At 56.3% G+C, this 18,005-nt stretch overlaps 9 protein-coding genes across 14 annotated transcripts; 1 reads left to right on the top strand and 8 right to left on the bottom strand.

Moving 5' to 3' along the window:
* Window positions 1-338: 338 nt before the first annotated feature.
* LOC9661459 (peptidyl-prolyl cis-trans isomerase FKBP62) lies at window positions 339-2,840 on the bottom strand. The gene is made up of 12 exons (XM_002982555.2): window positions 2,526-2,840; window positions 2,359-2,445; window positions 2,038-2,298; window positions 1,898-1,978; window positions 1,758-1,838; window positions 1,505-1,699; window positions 1,361-1,450; window positions 1,134-1,309; window positions 955-1,077; window positions 747-893; window positions 566-693; window positions 339-513 (listed from the first exon to the last, which is right to left on the bottom strand). Exons 1-12 carry the CDS (start codon window positions 2,752-2,754, stop codon window positions 402-404), a joined length of 1,710 nt encoding a protein of 569 aa, XP_002982601.1. The 5' UTR covers window positions 2,755-2,840; the 3' UTR covers window positions 339-401.
* On the bottom strand, window positions 2,828-5,806 carry LOC9661458 (pentatricopeptide repeat-containing protein At3g24000, mitochondrial). Its single transcript, XM_002982554.2, has 2 exons — window positions 3,193-5,806; window positions 2,828-3,127 (listed from the first exon to the last, which is right to left on the bottom strand). Exon 1 carries the CDS (start codon window positions 5,784-5,786, stop codon window positions 3,396-3,398), a length of 2,391 nt encoding a protein of 796 aa, XP_002982600.2. The 5' UTR covers window positions 5,787-5,806; the 3' UTR covers window positions 2,828-3,127; window positions 3,193-3,395.
* On the bottom strand, window positions 2,892-3,373 carry LOC112350818 (50S ribosomal protein L28-like). Its single transcript, XM_024687698.1, has 2 exons — window positions 3,193-3,373; window positions 2,892-3,127 (listed from the first exon to the last, which is right to left on the bottom strand). The coding sequence occupies exons 1-2, from the start codon at window positions 3,371-3,373 to the stop codon at window positions 2,892-2,894; spliced, it is 417 nt and encodes a 138-aa protein (XP_024543466.1).
* LOC9661457 (triacylglycerol lipase SDP1) lies at window positions 5,806-8,643 on the bottom strand. Of its 2 annotated transcripts, none has more exons than XM_024687509.1 (4): window positions 7,146-8,643; window positions 6,937-7,080; window positions 6,064-6,877; window positions 5,806-6,000 (listed from the first exon to the last, which is right to left on the bottom strand). In XM_024687509.1, the coding sequence occupies exons 1-4, from the start codon at window positions 8,580-8,582 to the stop codon at window positions 5,876-5,878; spliced, it is 2,520 nt and encodes an 839-aa protein (XP_024543277.1). In that variant the 5' UTR covers window positions 8,583-8,643; the 3' UTR covers window positions 5,806-5,875. The 2 variants fall into 2 exon arrangements, with proteins under 2 accessions (XP_024543277.1, XP_024543278.1); XM_024687510.1 differs by lacking the exon at window positions 5,806-6,000 and having other exon boundaries at window positions 6,123-6,245; window positions 6,308-6,877.
* A 32-nt stretch (window positions 8,644-8,675) lies between these two features.
* Window positions 8,676-11,241, bottom strand: LOC9661456 (signal peptide peptidase-like 2). The gene is made up of 15 exons (XM_002982552.2): window positions 11,163-11,241; window positions 10,970-11,098; window positions 10,752-10,913; window positions 10,589-10,700; window positions 10,389-10,508; window positions 10,184-10,335; window positions 9,948-10,130; window positions 9,859-9,893; window positions 9,634-9,790; window positions 9,522-9,575; window positions 9,378-9,470; window positions 9,175-9,317; window positions 9,054-9,124; window positions 8,904-8,987; window positions 8,676-8,846 (listed from the first exon to the last, which is right to left on the bottom strand). Exons 1-15 carry the CDS (start codon window positions 11,175-11,177, stop codon window positions 8,737-8,739), a joined length of 1,620 nt encoding a protein of 539 aa, XP_002982598.2. The 5' UTR covers window positions 11,178-11,241; the 3' UTR covers window positions 8,676-8,736.
* LOC9661455 lies at window positions 11,235-12,665 on the bottom strand. Its single transcript, XM_002982551.2, has 6 exons — window positions 12,518-12,665; window positions 12,336-12,460; window positions 12,104-12,273; window positions 11,935-12,012; window positions 11,715-11,865; window positions 11,235-11,653 (listed from the first exon to the last, which is right to left on the bottom strand). The coding sequence occupies exons 1-6, from the start codon at window positions 12,633-12,635 to the stop codon at window positions 11,267-11,269; spliced, it is 1,029 nt and encodes a 342-aa protein (XP_002982597.2). The 5' UTR covers window positions 12,636-12,665; the 3' UTR covers window positions 11,235-11,266.
* An 18-nt stretch (window positions 12,666-12,683) lies between these two features.
* Window positions 12,684-13,484, bottom strand: LOC9661894 (cytochrome c-type heme lyase). Its single transcript, XM_002982550.2, has one exon. It carries the CDS (start codon window positions 13,426-13,428, stop codon window positions 12,745-12,747), a length of 684 nt encoding a protein of 227 aa, XP_002982596.2. The 5' UTR covers window positions 13,429-13,484; the 3' UTR covers window positions 12,684-12,744.
* Window positions 13,485-13,495: 11 nt separating this feature from the next.
* On the top strand, window positions 13,496-15,457 carry LOC9661454 (syntaxin-71). Of its 5 annotated transcripts, XM_024687518.1 has the most exons (9): window positions 13,496-13,891; window positions 13,938-14,063; window positions 14,138-14,300; window positions 14,355-14,434; window positions 14,499-14,567; window positions 14,629-14,673; window positions 14,732-14,794; window positions 14,850-14,926; window positions 14,983-15,457. In XM_024687518.1, exons 1-9 carry the CDS (start codon window positions 13,733-13,735, stop codon window positions 14,996-14,998), a joined length of 798 nt encoding a protein of 265 aa, XP_024543286.1. In that variant the 5' UTR covers window positions 13,496-13,732; the 3' UTR covers window positions 14,999-15,457. The 5 variants fall into 5 exon arrangements, 1 of the variants encoding a protein (XP_024543286.1); XR_002993875.1 differs by having other exon boundaries at window positions 13,938-14,300; window positions 14,349-14,673; XR_002993873.1 differs by having other exon boundaries at window positions 13,938-14,300; window positions 14,349-14,673; window positions 14,850-15,288.
* LOC9661893 (soluble starch synthase 2-2, chloroplastic/amyloplastic) lies at window positions 15,207-17,991 on the bottom strand. The gene is made up of 8 exons (XM_024687511.1): window positions 17,621-17,991; window positions 17,170-17,536; window positions 17,047-17,111; window positions 16,914-16,991; window positions 16,740-16,850; window positions 16,635-16,679; window positions 16,404-16,577; window positions 15,207-16,347 (listed from the first exon to the last, which is right to left on the bottom strand). The coding sequence occupies exons 1-8, from the start codon at window positions 17,969-17,971 to the stop codon at window positions 15,391-15,393; spliced, it is 2,148 nt and encodes a 715-aa protein (XP_024543279.1). The 5' UTR covers window positions 17,972-17,991; the 3' UTR covers window positions 15,207-15,390.
* Window positions 17,992-18,005: the final 14 nt, after the last annotated feature.

Below are 18,005 nucleotides of genomic sequence, written 5' to 3'. Positions count from 1 at the left end.
TTGAGATCTCAGCTCACTTGCAAGCTAGCTGTCATTCTCCTAATGCAAAATGACTTGAGCTCACAAGCTTGATAAAACTTCATTAAACTTTTTGAGAGATTTCTAATAGGAATGCCCACAGTTCAGCTCCTCAGTTCAAGAGTCATAAGACACTCTCATGAGCCAAGGAAACAAATTCCCTTCATTTGATAAGGGCAACACTAAAAAAATATGAAAATCCTGCAAAATTGGAGCTTGCTTGTCATATGCAGGAACTAGAAGACAATCAGTTTCAGCAAGTGTCGGACGGATCGACTGACAGCTGCTGCGAGATGTCAGCTTCTACTGTTGCCAAGGTGTTAAGCCCGTCAGAAACGGAAGGATGGTAAGTTATGTAAGAGCTTAGCTAACTCCATTTATTTTTACGAGCTCTCGCTATTCAATCTGGCAACCATAGTGCCGAAAAGCTTTGCAGCTTTTTTGTCATAGTCCAATCCCCGCTTTCTCAGTTCCTGCTGGAGCACCTTGGCATCTCTGTACAACTCAGAATCAGATGATGCCCCGACTGTTAGAACCCGCTACTCACCTGTTGTGCGGATCGGCAGCAATCATCTTTCTCACGTCCTTGTCCGCCAGTTCAATGTCCGCGTTCTCCAAATAAGCCTGGGCTCGCCTATAAAGCGCTTTCATATTGCCGGCCTCCAGATCCAGCACCTGTGCGATAAGAGTCTGAGACTAGGAAGAGTGCACGTTCAGTGCTCGCCCACCTTCGTGCATAAAGCAATGCAATCTTTGTACTTCTCCTGCTTCAGTTTGGACGCAGCATTGTTTACGCAGCATACGGTTTTGAGCTGCTTAGACAGCTTTTTCTCCTCGTCAGAAAACTTGTGATCGTGATCAATGTATTTGACAGCCTACAACAAGGCGAAAGGCAATACCGTCAAAGCGTGTGCGACACAAGGAAGTGCTACCTGCCTTGTCGTACTTCTTCGAAGCACGCCAGTACTTTCCGCCCTTGAAATGCTGGTTCCCTTCTTCTTTGTGCTTGCTTGCTGCTTCCAGCTTCTCAAGGGTGCTCATTTCCCAGATGTCTTTGTCCTGAGATACGAGACACATGCATGCGTCATACCATGGAGAACTTGGAAAAAACCAACCTTGTCAAAGCTGACAAGCTCAACGATGTACACTAGCGTGGAACTTGGTGGTACAGTTGCCAGGTCCGTCCGAAATTCCGAGCCACCATACCCATAATCTGGAGCGATTGTCACCTCCGCAACTTCACCTTTTTTCATAGCTGCCACAGCTCTGTCTAAGCCACTCACAGCTTGCTCTGCAGAAAGGCCCCTTTTAAGAGTGAGCTCGTACGAACACACAGCCTTACCTTCACCGATGGTAAACTCGAGCAGGTCATCTTGGCCGTAGCCTTTGCGCTCAAAGACCGTCCCGTCCAAAAGTCTGGCCTCGTATTTGACTGCAGAGATCACATGTAAGCGACAAATTGTTCACAAAGAGCACCACTAGTTACCCCTGACAAGGGCGCCATCGTTCGGCTTGGTTTGTCCTTCTCCGGCCACCAAGATCTTCTTGACAACACGCCTGTCATCAGTGACATCATCTACCGTCCTCCACTCGAGAAGCTCGATGTCAACAGTCAAGGTTGCATAGGGAGGCACATATGCTCCACTACGGGTAGCCTTACGCCCCTGTTCCGCAAATCCGTCTGCAAGTCTGGTCAGTTTGATAATAATCAGTGGATTTATGCAGCTAGCTTAGCTTACACTGAGGCGTCACGGTTAACAATGCTTGTTCTCCATGTTTCATTGCTCTTACGGCCTTCCCGATTGCAGGGCAAAAGAATCCTGCATCAAAATGTTCAAACTGTTAGCTGCAACAGACAAGTTCCACTTCCGTCAAGCACCATCTCTTGGACAGATGGTCACGCCTTTCGCGGGTGTCTTTTCAACAAGGGTGCCGTCCTGCAACGTCGCCGTGAACCTCACTGGTACGCATGGAGTTACTCCGTAAGGAAAGTGAAAAATAGCGGTAGCTATTACTTACCTGTAACTTCGTCCGAGTCTTTAGGAGTTTCCCACTTGTGACCCTCAGAGACGACTTTCTTGACGATGCCGCCGTCTTTGAGCACGTCGGTGATGCTAGCCCAAGTTAGCAGCTCCACTTCAAACACGAGAGTAGCGTTTGGAGGAACCAGGGGCGGGCAACCAGCTTTGCCATAGGCCATGTCGGGTGGGATTGTGAAAACGGCTACTTCTTTCTTCTTCATCGAGCCAATGCCTCGGTCCCAGCCCCTTATCACCTCTCCTGCACGGAAGACTCAGGCAAAGGAGCGAGTTGAGATAGAATAGCCACATTGTACTCCACCTTGGCCAAGCCTGAACACGAAGGGCTGGTTCTTATCGTGGGTGGAGTCGAACTTGGTTCCATCGGCAAACCTCCCAACGTAGTGCACTGCATTCATCCATGGAAGGGTTTAGCCGATGGAGTAAGCCTCTCTACTTTCGAAGGAAGAAGAAGGAGGAGAAGAGTACCTGTGAGCTCATCACCAGGCTTGGGGACATCCCAGCCTTGTCCAGCCCTGACGAGCAGCTTCTTGAGACCGCTCTGCCCGAATTCCTTCTCCACGCCTTCCTTCTGCATTGCAGAAGGAAACCTCTCCATGAACTTGCCATCAACCGTTTTGAACTTTTCAGCCAAGTGCTTGAATGCCGCAGCGGCTGGATTGTGGTCGTCTGGGCAGGCCGCCTCGTCCACCGCCATTGCGCGCTAAAACCCTAGCTAAGCCATCACCCTCCCCCAAAATATCTTCTCTCCTCTCCCCAAACAAAATATCTGGCACTGGGGCTCCTTTTTAACATTAACAACGTGTAGGCTAACACTGCTTCTTTTTAGGTAGCTTAGCGGTGCTTGCGCAAGTTTATCCCCGCTTCCTTGGCCATGGCGTCCAGCCCCTTCTTGTCGATGGTCTTGAGCGCCTGCGTGCAAATCCTGAGCCTGACGAACCTCTGCCCAGCCTCCCACCACAGCCGCTTGTACTGCAGGTTGGGCTGCTGCTTCTTCCTGGTGCGGATGTGGGAGTAGGAGATCTTGCGCGCGTTGTTGTACTTCTTGCCCGTCAGCTCGCACACCCTGCCTGGCAAAAGCCCAAAAGGAAATTATCAATCATCGGTTTGGACTCGCGGCTTCTGCTACACTTACTTGCCAGGGGCTGGACGATGAGGGACGAAAGCCTCTGCAATGGCACCACGAGTGGAACCGCCACACCAGTGCCAGCCAGCTCGCTCTTCCGCCAGCTCAAATCCTTGGCCGCGTGGGACGTTGTGGGCTTGAGCTTGAGCTTGCAAGGCGGCGGCATTGCTGCCATTGCGAAAAACGCCATACTACGTACCTGCGTTGTTACCCTACCAAAAGTCTTGGCAGGAGCAAGTCCCCTTGTCAAAGGTGTGGAAGCGATACGTATCCCTCACGATTATCTGCCGCCCCACAATCCTGGAGATGTACTTGGTGGCCGAGTGACAGTCAGCGCACACGCGAAGGTTCTTGACAATGTGGAGGCTCGTCCCGGCTGGAGTGCTCCTGATCCCGAATGCAATTGCCAGCTTCTCGCTGTGGTAGCTCCCCAGCCTCTCCTTGTCGCCGTGGCCAGGGTCGTCGGCCACGTAACCAGCACGCTGCATTTCTGCCGCCAGCGCCTCGAGGGTGGCGGCCAGCTCCGGTGGGCACGAGTCCGCTGACACGAACTCGTGCACCTTGTTGTTGACCTCGATGGCGCTCCACCCCGCTGGCTTCACCACCCCTCTCATGTCCATGCGCCTCCTGACGCTCGCCGCCTCCTCCAGCCTCCCAGCCCTCGAGTAAATGGTCGACAGCAGCACATAGGCGGCTGAGTCGGCCGGCTCCAGCGCCATGAGCTTCTCGGCGGCCCGGACGCCCCGCTCTGGGCTGTCCTGGAGCCTGCACGCCCCAAGCAACGCCCTCCAGCACACCGCATCGTCCGGGGCCCCGGGCACAAGCTGATGCTGGTAAGCGTGGGCGATCAACTCCTCCGCGTCTTGGAGCTTGCCGACCCGAGACAGCAGGTCCACCACCATCACCAGGTGCTCGGCAGTGGGCGCGACACCGTAATCGGCGCTCATGGAGCCGAAGCAGCAGCAGCCGCGCTCCAGCATGCCCGCATGGCAGCACGCGTGCAGCACGCTGCTCACCGTCACCTCGTCCGCTTCCATCTCCAGCGACATGCCCCGGAACAACTCCAGCGCCTCGCTCGCATGACCGTGCTGGGCATAAGCACCCAGCATCGCATTCCAGGCAATCACGCCCCGCGCCTCCATGCCGTCGAACACGAGCCGCGCTTCACGAATCCGTCCGCACTTGCCGTACATGTGGAGCAGCGCGTTGCCCACCGCCGGCAACTGCTCGTATCCACAGCTCCGGATGCGGGCGTGAAGGGCGCGGCCCTGGCTGAGGCCTCCCACGCCACCCAGCCCGCTGCAAGCCGCTACACCGCAGCTCAGCGCGGCGGCGTCCAGCGCCACCCCCTCCACCTCCATCTGCCTCATCACCTGCAGCGCCTCGCGGAAATGCCCCGACCCGGCAAATGCGGCCATGATCCCGTTCCAGCTCACGCGGTCTGGGCAGCTGCACCGCTCAAACACCTCCACCGCCGCGTCCACGTCCCCGCACTTGGCGTACATGCTCAGCACGGCGTTGGTGGCGGACACACTGGCGGCGAGGAGGCCGCGCGCAACCATGTCCGCGTGAAGCCGCCGCCCCTGCTCCAGCTGCGCCGCACCGCCCGCGCCGCAAGCAGACAGGGCGTTGATGAACGTGACCACGTCGCGCTCGCAGTCCATGCGCTGCAACAGGCACAGCGCCTCCACTCCCAGCCCCTGTGCCGCGTACGCCCAGATGATGATGTTCCACGACACGGTGTTGCGCTGCCGCATGGCGTCGAACACGGCCCTCGCCTCCAGGACGCTGCCGCAGCGGGCGTACATTTGCACCAGGGAATTGGAGAGGAAGACGTCGGCAGCCACGTCGCCCCGTGCTGCCAGGAGCGCGGCATGGACGGACCGCCCGGTGCTGAGATGGTGGCAGCAGCCGCTCAAGACGCTCGCGAACGTTGTGTCGTCGGGCCTCACGTCGGGCTGCCGGAGGAGTGCCTGGTAGAGGTGGAGGGCTTGTGCGGCTTGCCCGTGGTCCAGCCACGCCGCAATCATGGCGTTCCACGAGATTGTGTCGCGCCGCTGCATCGCCTCGAAGGTGGCCTCGGCATCCACCATGCTCCCGCAGTGCCTGTAGAGCGTGATGAGCGCATTGCCCAGCACCGGCGTGGTGGACAAGATGCCCGACTCCGTCATCCTCGACTCCATTTGCTTCCCCCTGGCCAGCAGCATGCCGTGCTGCTTTCCGGAGGAGCACAAGCACAGGGCATTCAGCAGGGATACGTAAGCGACACGATCGGCCCGAATCCCCTCCATCTCCATCCTGTGAAACACCAGCACGGCCTCGCTGCCATACCCATTCTGGGCATATGCAGACATGAGGATGGAGAAGGAGTAGACGTTAGGGACCGATATACTGTGAAAGGCCGCTGCCGCCGCGTCCATGCACCCGCAGTTGCCATACATTTGAACGAGCAAGTTGCCCAGAAAGGTGGACGAGTCCTGATTGCTGGCCACCAGCTGCGCATGGAGCCGCTTGCCCTCGTCCAAAGCCGCTCTGCTTCCACACTGCCGGAGGGCTGCTGCGAGGGCGTTGATGCTGCCACTGCCGTTGTTCCGGAGCGGCATGGATCAAGAGCCACCTCCATGGATTCAGCGGACTGTTTATTGGAACAAAAGAAACAATGCTATGTACACAGACAGACAGGAACGAAGCATCATTGAGGCGGGTCGGAATGAGCTATAAAAGAACCAAATGCTCCACCACCATGGCCTAAACTCCTTGCCACTCCTAACCCTTCCCTCGGCGTTGATTCTTCGCTTTTGGTACCATCATCTCCACCTGCGGCACAAGAGAAAAACCGTCAGTTACTCTCAGCTCGTATAAATGCAGTCATCCACTCACGCGTCCTCGGTTTCTTGCTGAAACTGTCATCCAAGAGGTAGATCGACGAGCTGACCATGGTCTCGCTCGCAGATTTCCTCATACCCACTTGCAAGGAGAAAGAAAAGTTCTCTCCTTGCTCACTTGGTGCAACACTGACTGCACTGTAGTCAAGGCCTTCCCAGATCTTGTTTGCCCGCTTGCTGCTACGCATATCCAAGCTGTTAGCACGTCCCAACTTTGGAACAGCAGGCCGTTTCACTACCTCTCCGTCTTGTGCAGCTGCGGCATCCGGGTTGCTTCGAGGAGCGGCTTCCTCTTTGGCAGCCTGCCCGCTGTCGGCGTCGCTCTCGAGGGACATCAAGAACTTGGCAGCAGACGCCGTCCTCATGAGCGGCCCGCCAGCCTTGGTCCAAGACAGGTTGCTAAATTCCTCCGCTCCACTGTCGCTGTCGCTGCCGTCGTGGTTGTGCCGCATAGGCCTCAATCTGCGCAGTGACGGGCCGCCCCAGGGCCCTCCCGCTTGCAAGGTCCCCTCTATGCTGTCCTCGTCCAGCGAGCCCCAGGAGCTCTCGCGGGCCAGGCAGTTCCACGACGGTATTCTCTTGGTGGCGGAGAAGCGAGAGGAGAAGACGCCAGGCGCGTGAGCGGAGTTGCGCTCGGCGTCCCTCTGAGCCTTGCGCCTGCGGCTGAGCTCCGCTACGCACTCGTCTAGCATCAACTCGATCCCACAGTTGGCCTCTATCGCGGACAGCTTTTCCCACGTGCAGCGCCGGCCTTGCATCACAGCCTTCCTGAGCTCCGAGGGCGTCGGGTTCTGAATAAGCTTGGCGAACTGCATGCACAACAGAATAGACTGTTTCCCATCCATCCATCCGCAGAAAATGTTGGTACCTGAGCAAATGTAGCAGGCATGACAATGGTGACATCTCCCTCCCAGTCTTGGGCAAAGAGCTTGGCAAGGCCAAAGAGATGGAACCCCATCTCCAGCACCTGCCTGCACCTGTGCTTCACCTCCATCTCAGCCAGATGCGCCAGCTGCATTCCATACACGCACACACGACGATTATATGTTTGCACGCACCAATACACTTGGCAGTTACCTTTGCAGCGAAGTCGCCACCATAGGCCCTCACCAGCTCCTTGAGCCGCAAGAGCGGAGCAATGTGCGGATTGGCCTGGCTCACAATGAAATGGTTGACGTTGAACAGCTCCTTGAGCTGCATCATGGGCAAGTCGCTCTCCAGGCTGCCATCCCGCCACTGCCTGTTGCTGATGTTGTGATCCTCGGGGCCAACCTGTGACAGGGTGTGGTATGGCACAAGCCTGCCCTGCCTGTCCTTTGCCATGAGCTCCTGCGCCTCAAACAGGCCCGGGAAAGCACAGGAAGCGGTGACAGCGCTCCAGATAACAACGTGCGGCGAGCTGAGGTAGTTCAAGCACCGGGGTGGCTCGTGGCGGCGGGGGGAGCACACCGAGATGCCCAGGACACGGCCAGAGAGATCGTATGCCTCCTGGAACGTGAGGTCGCCAATGAGCTGCCGCATCTTCCTCTGGAGCAGGCCGATCTCGTGAACTGCGCCGCGTGTGAGCAGCCTGTGTGCCGTCTTGAAGATGCTCCCCATGGACTCGAAGAAGTGCATGGGTGGCATGGGGTCGTCGAAGAAGCTCTGGAGCTCCGGCCACGTCCTGGTGGCGGCGAAGGAGCAGAGGATGGAGCCAACGCTGGCACCCGCCACCACCCTGGGCAGGAGGCGGTGCTCGATCAGGGTCCTCACCACGCCCAGGTGGAAGGCCCCCAGGGCCGCGCCTCCGCTCAGCAGCAGCGCCGTGCGCCCAAACCCGTGCCTCGTCTCGTGGATGAAGGCGATCTTCTCCTCGAGCGAGAACTCGTCCGAGTCGGTCTCGCAGATGGCGCGGAGGTGGTAGCACACCTCGTTGATGTACTCCTGGATGACGCGCGGGGTCTGGAGGCGGCCCTTGTGCAGCTCCGGGTTGCACATGTTGCCCAGGTTGCGCACCAGGTCGGCGCGCAGGCAGAAGAGGATGTCCTCCACGCCCGCCTTCATCCGCCGCAGCTTGAGCTCGTTGAGCTTGGCGCGCACCAGCTCCTCGTCGTACAGGTCCGAGTCCTTGCGCCGCCGGCGGCAGTAGTTGTCCTTGTCCAGCATGCTGGCGGCGTGCGTCCACTCCTCGTACGTCAGGGCCGACTGCATCATGTTGCTCCAGAACTTCCTTCGGAACACGAGCTCCGCCTTGGTGGATTCCAGGCGCGCGCGGCGGATGGCGTAGCCCACGCACAGCACCGCCGCCAGCAGCACGCTGGGCCGCCGGGGGTTGAACCACGACAGCACCCAGCCGACGAGCAGCATGGCCAGGCGCTTGCATTTCCGGACGTGAGCCAAGGCGCGCAAGCCCAGCACCTCCACCACCTCCTTGGCCGAGCGGCACAGCAGCACCTTGAGCGCCACAGCGCGGCCCAGAGCAGTGGATGGGCCGATTGGGAAGAGCACCAGCCCCGCCTCGTCGCTCGACTCCATACCTCCTTACCTGTGATGGATCGAGCTAAGCCCTAATGCCCTTTCTCCCCTTGTACCTAGGCTATATACACACGCAACTCACACGCTGTCGTCTTTCCCAACTTTCCCTCATACATACATAAATACCAACATTTTGTATCATACATTATTAGAGCTAGGCTTGCGCGGCGCCAACTTGGCCTGCGCTTGGCTCCTCGGCCACGTCCTTGTTGTTCCACAGTGCTCCCAGCTCTTTCCTTATCCATCCCAGCAGCACCACAATGCCTACACCAGGTTATAGAGGTTACAATCAAATACTGCGGGAATGTTATCAAGACTCACCTAGAGTGCAGGGAACGATGTAAAGCAGCGCCGGCTGGCCATGGCCGTCCATCAGGTTGAGAGCAACGTAAGTTAGCATGAGTCCTGTGCGCAGAACATAGAAACAGATTTGAGGCAAGGATTTATTTGAGGCAAAGATAATCCACGTACCCAGGCCATAGCCGACCGTTGTCCACAAGAAGTATCCCCCGGAAAGGCTCTTCTTGTTGGCCCAATCGAACCTGCGTTATCTCACTTGCTTGAGCTAATCTAAACAAAGAATAAAGGGCACCTGAGTGTGAATGACACCAACAAGCCCGGCAGAAGTATATCGCCAAACCCGATGATTGAGTAGCCACCCCAGGGATCGTAGAAACGCGGGACCCTGAGCAGCATTGGGATGCTCTCCCCTCCACTCTTATCTCCCCTGGCCACCTGCAAATGTGAACATTCCATCAAAAGAGGTAAACGAACAGATAGTCGAAGCTTACATACCACGATCATAACGCTCTCTTTGAAAATGTATGGAGATATGAAGACCCAAAAGATATCATACAGAAACGCACAGCTCAACAAAACCGTGGAAACCTGTCAAACAGCACAGCTACGACCTTGGAACGGAGGAAACCAGAGAGTTACCTTAATGTTTGGCAAGCGAACAACTTGCAAGACGGTCAGGATCAATGCTACACCCTGGTGAAAACAGCTTCCAGTAGTAAATAGCCAGAGAAATAAGACAAGAGGCTCTCACCAATACGTCTTGGCCAACCCAGGCCACATGAGCGTGCCTATACACAGCCCATAGTACAGAAAAGGCCACACAGATGGGAAACACCACGACAGATAGGGAACTTACAGTCCCCAGGATTGGAATGGTTATGTGCCGCGTACCAACACCAGGAAATAACCTGTAAATCGCCTCGCCACAGGATGCTGGTTCAAAGAGAAGTAGCAGCTGATAGCGAATATGACTCACCTGGATAGCAGTGTTACGAGGCACGTTTGTAATCCCTGCAAAAGGAGCAAGTAAGACTCTAGAACACCATCAGTCTGGTGTTACATTACCTCAGCACCGCCAATGCAAAACAAGACAACGAGCAGCATCAGAAACCAGTTGGACATAAATAAGTAGAGCAGAAGCAGGAAGACAGACGCAAGGATCAAAAAGCACACGGCCGATGCGATGCTGATATCCACCACTTCCTTGTCGTCGGAATCGTCCTTTGTGCGAGACGCTGCAGAAGCCTCCTGCAAATAAACCCCGTTGCGAACAAAGAATAATGCAAAGACGTAATCAACACCTTCAAGCGCTTGTACCGCCCGCTTCCTACGTCGTTGGCAGTGCATGCGGACCACAGGGACGCGCCGATCACGGTCGCAACCGCAAGACACCACAAGAAGAGCTCGCCAAGGTCAACAACAGGCCGCACTGGTGAATACAGGAGCAGCTTCACTGTGGCATACACAAGACAGGTCAGGGGCAGCACAGTGATTCATCGCACGTACCGTTTTGGCTCGATTGCAAAGCAGACTCCAAGCTTTCTCCTGCTGATCTGGGGATCATAATGGCTGGAATTGTTATGTCTGCGAAAGTGTCGTTCTCAAAGCAGACCATCTTGTAAAGCTCTGTCAAGTAAGAGAACAAGGGCCTGTCAAACACAAGCTCTCACGACAGACGAAAACATCCATAAGATGTAACCCCGAACCTTCTCGGTCGTTTGTGATGAGAACAGCCGAGGCACCAGCCTGCTGCGCAATCCTTGCCTTGGTAGTGAAAGTGCAGTTCCCCCTTTCAGCGAGGAGTACGTTCCCTGCATGCTATAACAAGCAAACAAGTATTACGAGAGACCGCGGGACGAGGAGGCACACCTTGACACCGCCGGGATTGGAGCAACAGTCGATGGGATCCGCTCGCGAGAGGGAAGTGACATGAGCTTTGTCAGCTCGTGCTGCGACGGGCCCCCCAAACCTGGCTGTGATGCCGACATAGTCACTTGCGGGGACGTTGTCAATCCAGTTTCTGATCTTCACCTGGGAGATTCTCAGCAAAGCAATCCAATTCTCTCAAACGCGGCAGCTTTGCTTACCAGCACGAACTTGTTGTCGCAGCCGGGGTGTTTTGGAGCATCCACATCGTCGTAAGAGATCTCGTCCGCGCGAGTGTAGTCAGTGGCGATGATCACCAGCAGCAGCACCAGAAAATGCGCCCCTCTAGCCTGCAGCAAATCGGAGAGCGCACTCGCTAGAGCAGCGTGCCCATGGTGTGTCATGGTGGCTTACCCATCGTGGAGCCATCGGACGCGATCGATGCCCTTGCCCTAGGACACAACTCTGACTTTGCGCACGGTAAGATACCTAATACAGAGGAGCATTATATTTCCACATTACATTGCGTGAGTGTCTGCTAAATGGCGAGCTCGGAGCTCAAGGCTAGAGCTGACCCACAGCTTGCGCTCCCGCCGCTCCTTCTGCCTCCAGTTCTTGGCTCTCTTGGGTGCCAAGCGCTCGTCCCTTGCGGCAAATGCCATCCTGAAGAGCTCGGCCTTGGAGATAGAGATCTCGCCCAAGCCTAGAGCAGCGGCTTGGCTCGGGCTGCATCTCACCTCCCATGCCGATGGAGATATGTCTTCCACGAGCTGCTCGTCTAAGACAGTGCTTGGTAGAGCTTCTCTGGGGACACAGGCATGCTTGGACGACGCCATCCCGGGGTTGACAACAACGCGTGGGCACTCGAGCTCCACGGTTTGTCTCGACTCGCCATCGATCGCAGGCTGGAAGTGCACACAAGACGATCAACTCTGGCAAGCGCGAGCTTCAAACGGTCCAGCTTACCCACACAATCCATCGTAACTCCTGCGCACCACTCCCAACCGCCACTGCATCCAAATCTTCCCAGCTCTCCTCAACTTGGTTGCGCACTCTCAAGCCCGGCAGCACGCACGGGAGTGCTAGCCTCGCAGCTCTATTGCTAAGGTGTGTGCCGCTGCTCAACATCACGTAGCGTTCAGCTTCCAACAGCTCATGAAAACCAAAGGCCTGCAAGCAAGCTTACCCACATCTCAGAGTTTCAAGAGCCGGGCAGCACTCGACGATCGTTCTAATGGACTCCGCCGTAAGGCTGCTGCAGCGGCTGTGTGCCATATTTGCGTTTGCAAACGAAAGAGAAGGCGAGTGTAAGAAGAAAAGAGTATGTCTTTCTCTCGAAAGCCTCTCTTCCTTACCTTACGTCGACTGCTCTCAACTTGGAGCAAATCTTTGCTGCCTGATGAATGCCTGTGTCAGTTACATCGGAGCCGGACACATCCAGGATCTCCCATGCCGTATCCGCCAGAGGAACCAGAAGCCTGTCACACAGCAATCCCCTCCTCCGCGCGATAGCCACCAATTGCAACTGTGGTTGACGGAGCACAACACTCCACAACTGATGGCTTGGGAAAACTTGCAAAATCCCACCTTGACAGACACTGGAAGAAGCGGTGCAATTAAGTCCAAGTCGTCAACAATGTCGTCTAGGTAGCAGCCGATGCTAGCGACGCACAAGCTCAGCAGGCTTTTGGGCCCTTTCTTGTGCTTGTTTCCTGTCATGCGATCGTAATCGTAGTGAATGGAGCACTCTAATGCAAGGGAACGGATACCTGGAGCACAATTGGAAGGCGTAAGAGCTGAAATGGAGGAGGGCTTCCGAGCAGCAGCAGCAGCAGCTGGCTCCTTACGAGTCGGTGGCGCTGGCGGTGGAATCTCCTGCTTGTCCATCAACAAGTTCCAAACAACCCTAAGTTCTGAAATTCTCTTTCATCAATGTGAAATTCAAAGCCGCGAGTTTTATTCAAGCCGAAGACGAGATGCTCGATCGAAACAAGTCCTAGTGTTTGCTGTCCTGTGCAGCAGCGTGCCTGCTGGGCACTGGATTGCTGGCGGCGTCGCCCGCGCCCAGCATGTCGTGCAGCAGCATTCGAGCTCGGAGTAGCAGGGCAGTCGGGGAGTCGAGAGCGGGCCTCACGTCGATGTAAAACGGCCACCGGTTGCTCTCCGACGCAGCATCGTCGTAGTAAAAGTCGATGACATACCTCATCTCCCGCCCGCCCCGGTCCACGGTCCAGTCGTGGCGGTCAAACGGCTGGCCATAGCCAAGGAGCTTCTTCAAGCGCGCCTTTGGAGACAGGTCGTGGGGGCGGCCTCTGAAGTGGAGCAGCCGCGGCTCGTCCTTGGAAGACCCGGGGAACAAGCGCCCATACGCCTGCTCCCACTGCAGCAGCCTCGCCCAGGTGCCCTCGTTGACAGCGTTGTGCGTGGTCACAACAGCCGCCATGTCCTTCTCCGTCACGTCGTCCGCTTTGTTCTTCCTCACCAGGCTGTTGTAGAACATCTGCTGGGACGGGTACACCCACGTCTCGTCCGTGCCCGCCTTGGGGATGCTGGATACCTGGCGGAAGGTTGGCAGCTCCTCCTTCTGGCCCGGCGCTCGCCGCTGGTTGGGCTGCAGGGGCATGCTGTTGGCCGGATTCATCGCCTCCCATTGCCCGCCGTAGTACAAGTGCCGCGGCATCCTCCACACGTCCCTCTCCCCCCTCGCCTCCTCGTCGATCCGCCTCCCATAGACGTCGTACACATGCGGATGCTTGTAAGCAGCCCCTCTGCCGGAGGCGGGGCACTGGCCCTGTCCAGCGCTGCTGCAGGGCGGCGGCGGCGGCGGCGGCGCGGGAGGGGCGCCCGTCACGGGGCAATCGGCGGAAGGAAAGAACCTGTAGTAGAGATCGTGGACCCTCTCCGGTATGCTCTTCTCCATCTCTCGCTGCAAAGCCCTAAAAAGATTCTCCAGGAGTTAGGGCTCCTCCGCATTTTAACAAGCCATGAGCATCATCGACATGCTCGTCCGGGTGGACGCCATCTGCAAGAAGTTTGACAAGTATGATCCGTCCAAGCAGCACAAGGACCTCAACATCAACCCGGATGACCACTTCTTGCAGCTCTACACCACAATGGAGGCCGAGATCGAAGCTACCGTCAAGGTGCGCTCGCTATGCCCTCCCACCCTCCGCTGACTTGCACGCACAGAAAGCGAACGAGGCCGCCGAGGAAAAGAACAGAGCCGCCGTCGCCACCATGAATGCAGAGATACGACGGACCAAGGCAGCTCTGCGCGAAGAGATCCCGAAGCTCGAGAGGCTGGCCAAGAAGAAGGTGGAACAACCCAACCGTCTCTAATAACTCAACCATTCTCTGCTCCATTCCCACTCCGTCTTGCTCTCCTCAAGGTGAAAGCACTATCTCCGGAGGATCTTGCCGCCCGTCCAGACCTTGTTGTTGCCCTGGCAGCCAGAATCGATGACATCCCCGAAGGCACCATGATGGGGGCCAAGAAGAAGAAGAAGATCGACAAGTCACACATTGAGATCAAGATCGACTCTGCCGCCGCTGGTACATACTTATGATCGATACGGACAACTCTAACCTCTGGAGCTGCAGACGAAGCTTTCAGGTCCGAGAGGTACGAACACACGGCGGAGTCAGCAGCCTACCAGGAAGAGTTTCAACACAGAAAGAACAAGCAGGTATCCTAAGCCTTTGTTGTCTCGGATGGTGCTTTGTACCTCTGGTATACTTTGGAACCTCCAGGATCAAAACCTCGACATCATTTCAGAAGGCTTGTCGACGCTCAAAAACATGGCGGAAGATATCAGTGAGGTTCTGTGCTGCGCCCTGCACCCACTAGTGTCATCTCAGAACCCGCATGCGCCTGTCTCAGGAGCTCGACAAGCAAGATCCCATGGTCGGCGAAATGGAAGAGAAGGTAAACGCTGCTATGTCCAGCGCAATGTCTAATTGGACCTGGATGGCTACTGTCGCAGATTGATAAAGCAACGGGGGACCTGACCAAGAACAATGCGAGAATGAAAGAGGTGGTGTCGAAGGTAATCTCTTTCTCCTCGTTCTTTTGGTGACTCTGCTCAATTCCTCAGTTGACAGATCCGATCGGGAAGGAACTTCTGCATTGACGTTATACTGCTTTGCGTCGTCTTGGGCATAGCTGCCTATATCTACAAGTAAATACCAGTCTAGCAAAACTTCTTTGCACAGGACTGACACCGTCCATGGCCAGGGTGCTCAAGAAATGATCATGTTTTGGGAGGTTGGCAATTCTTACATTTCTATTGGTTTGCTGGATTGCTCACGCTCTTCAATTTGGCCTCCACCAGTGCCAGTGTGGCGTCCATTCGCAAGATCCTCCTGTTTGACATCACTTTTATCAACATAGTGCAGAAGAAACGCCAGGATTTTTACTGGTGTAAATGACTAAGCCTTGTGTCACAGGCGCTCGAGACCTTGTTGAGGAGCTCCACCGTGTTGATTATAAAGACATTCACCTGATACATCAGATAGTCACTGATTTCATTCGCACTGCCTACCAGAAAGAGCGTCCGCTGGTCCACCTCGTGCTGCATCTCAATGAAATCCAAAGCCCTAGGTGAGCAAACCTTCTGATGTACAGCTTTTTTTTTTCCTTGTGCTACCACTGGAACTTGGCGGCCAGCAGCACCTCCTCGTACTGCTGCGCGGCGTGATCCCAGCTCAAGTCCTGCTTCATGCCCCTCAGCTGGATCCCCCTCCAGCTCTCCTTGTAGTCCTTGTACGTCCACATCGCATTCCCGATCGCATGCGTCATGGCCGACGCCTCCGCCCGATCAAACGTCCAGCCCAGCCCCGAGTTCGTGAAGGGATCAAAGGGCGTCACCGTGTCCCGGAGTCCCCCGACGGCATGCACCACGGGCACCGTGCCATACCTCATGGCGTAGAGCTGGTTGAGGCCGCACGGCTCGAAACGCGATGGCATGAGCAGGATGTCCACGCCGGCAGTGATCCGGTGCGCAGTCTTAACCGAGAATCCCACCCATCCACGCACCTTGTCCCGGTGCTTGGCCTCAAACGAACGGAGCAGCTCCTCCAGGTCGGGCCTGCCCGTTCCCAGCAGCACCAACTGGACGTCGTGGCCCATCATCCACGGTATCGCCTCGGCGATGATGTCCACGCCCTTCTGGTAGTCGAGCCTCCCGATGAATCCCAGCAGCGGCACGTCGGGTCGCACCGGGAGTCCCAGCTCCTTTTGCAGCGCCGCCTTGCAAGCGGCTTTCCCAGTCTCGAGGCTCGCGCTGCTGTACTGCTTGTAGCCATCGCCGACGAGGCACTTGTCCACCTCGGGGTTCCACTCCGAGTCGTCAATGCCGTTAACCACGCCCTTGAGCTTCCACGAGTTCTCTCGCATCACGTTGTCCAGCCCCCAGCCGCCTTCCTGAGTCTGGCACTCCCAAGCGTAGCCATGGCTCACCGCAATCACTCGGTGTGCCGTGAGGATACCCGCCATGAAGATGTTCATGTGTTCCCCTCCGATTGGATCGTAGAGAGCAAACTTGTCCCGGAAGTGGTCTGGCAGCCCAAGCTTTCCGAAGTCACTCAGAGGCCCACGTCCCTGAATGCAGGACACCAAAGTTTACGAGGGATGTGCTAGGAAAGAAACAAAAGCACCTGATGCGCAATGTTGTGAATGACCAAGACAGAGCGCGTGTACTGCATGAGTTGATTGTCACGGTAGTACGCCTGCAGGTAAACGGGCAGCAGAGCCGTGTGCCAGTCGTTTGCAATAAACACGAGGTTCCCATCCCCGTAGCAGACGCCACCGCAAGGGACATGCCACGGAATCTACAAGAAGCAAAAACCACCACTAGTACTCTCCACGTTTGCGAGTGCTATACTGACCTCAACAGCCGCTTTACACAGGAGAATCATGCGAGCCAGTACATCCTGACAAAGATAAACAGCAAAACATGAGTCTTTCCAGTTTGCTACTCACATCCTGCTCACCTCCCTGGAGCCGCCATAGATGTCGTGACACCAGCCATGGAACATAGGGGAGTCCACAAACACAAAGTCCACACCATCGATGTAGGCATGAAAGTAGCCAACTTCCATGTCCTGAAAAAATCAGATTTTGTCTACGACAAGAGTGATGAGCAGCGAAATATTGTCACACCGTACCTGTCCAGCTACGTTATACACCTTTCGCACACCCGTCTCCCATGCTTCGACGTAATTCTTGTAACGAGGAGCGACAGCCTGCAACCATGGAACGCACAAGTCAGTCGGGAAGGCCGTCGAGATGAATACCGACCATAACACGGTGACCCCTCCGTGCCAACGCCTTTGGTAATGCCCCCACGACATCGCCAAGCCCACCTGTATATCCGTGCGTTAGTCGGCCGATCCAGGTGATCGAGGAAAAGCTCGAGCTTACCGGTCTTAGACCACGGTGCGCACTCGCACGCCACAATGACCACATTCATGACATTGGTTCCGGCCAGTGGCGGTGCCTCATCCAAAACTTTCTTCTGGATGGGTGATCCAGAGCCGGCTCTGGCCTCGTCCAAGCCGGAGCCAGGGGGACGAACCACCCGCGGTTCTGCCGGTACAAGTACCGAAGGTGAAGATGCCGGGCTTGATTGAGGAGGCCGCATTGACTGCGGCGGCCAAGCACCGATTCCAGGTACACTTGCCGGACTGACTTCTCCATCGCTAGGCTCGAATGGACTGGAGTTTTCCTTCTCTTTCGTGGTACCAAACTCCTGCGTCAAGGTGTTGAGGAGCTTCTTTCGTTCGGTGACCTGCGAGAAAGCAGTGGAGTTGGCGAGAGAGATTGGCATACAAACAATGTAGCAAACTTTAGAAGAGGAGAATGGTTTGCCTGCCTGTTCAAGAAGCTCCTTTTGCAAAGCCAGTAGCCTCTGACCCTCGTCGACTGCTGCTCGCACGCTGGCATCCTCAGCATTTTGACCGGCTTCACCACCATTTCTATCCGCCGCTCTCACGATCCACAGCTTCCCAGACCTTGCCAGTCCATGGCCACTCCAGCTCCAGCAGCGCAATGCAGCCCTGTCCACAGCGCCACAGCCTGACGCTCCATCGTCCTCGCCGGGCGGGCGATTCCTCCTCTTCCAGTTGTGCGGCGAACAAGGAGAGGAGAAATGGCGGCGATCGGCTGCGACGCCGGCGGCAGCGGCAGCGGTGACAATGGGCACGACCACGGCCGAGGGTACCATCCTCGATCTCTCACTCGCTCATCTCTCCGCCCGT

Source organism: Selaginella moellendorffii, unplaced genomic scaffold (assembly GCF_000143415.4).
Source record: "Selaginella moellendorffii unplaced genomic scaffold, v1.0 SELMOscaffold_54, whole genome shotgun sequence".
NCBI lineage: Eukaryota > Viridiplantae > Streptophyta > Lycopodiopsida > Selaginellales > Selaginellaceae > Selaginella > Selaginella moellendorffii.
This window is presented reverse-complemented; position numbering and strand designations above follow the sequence as displayed.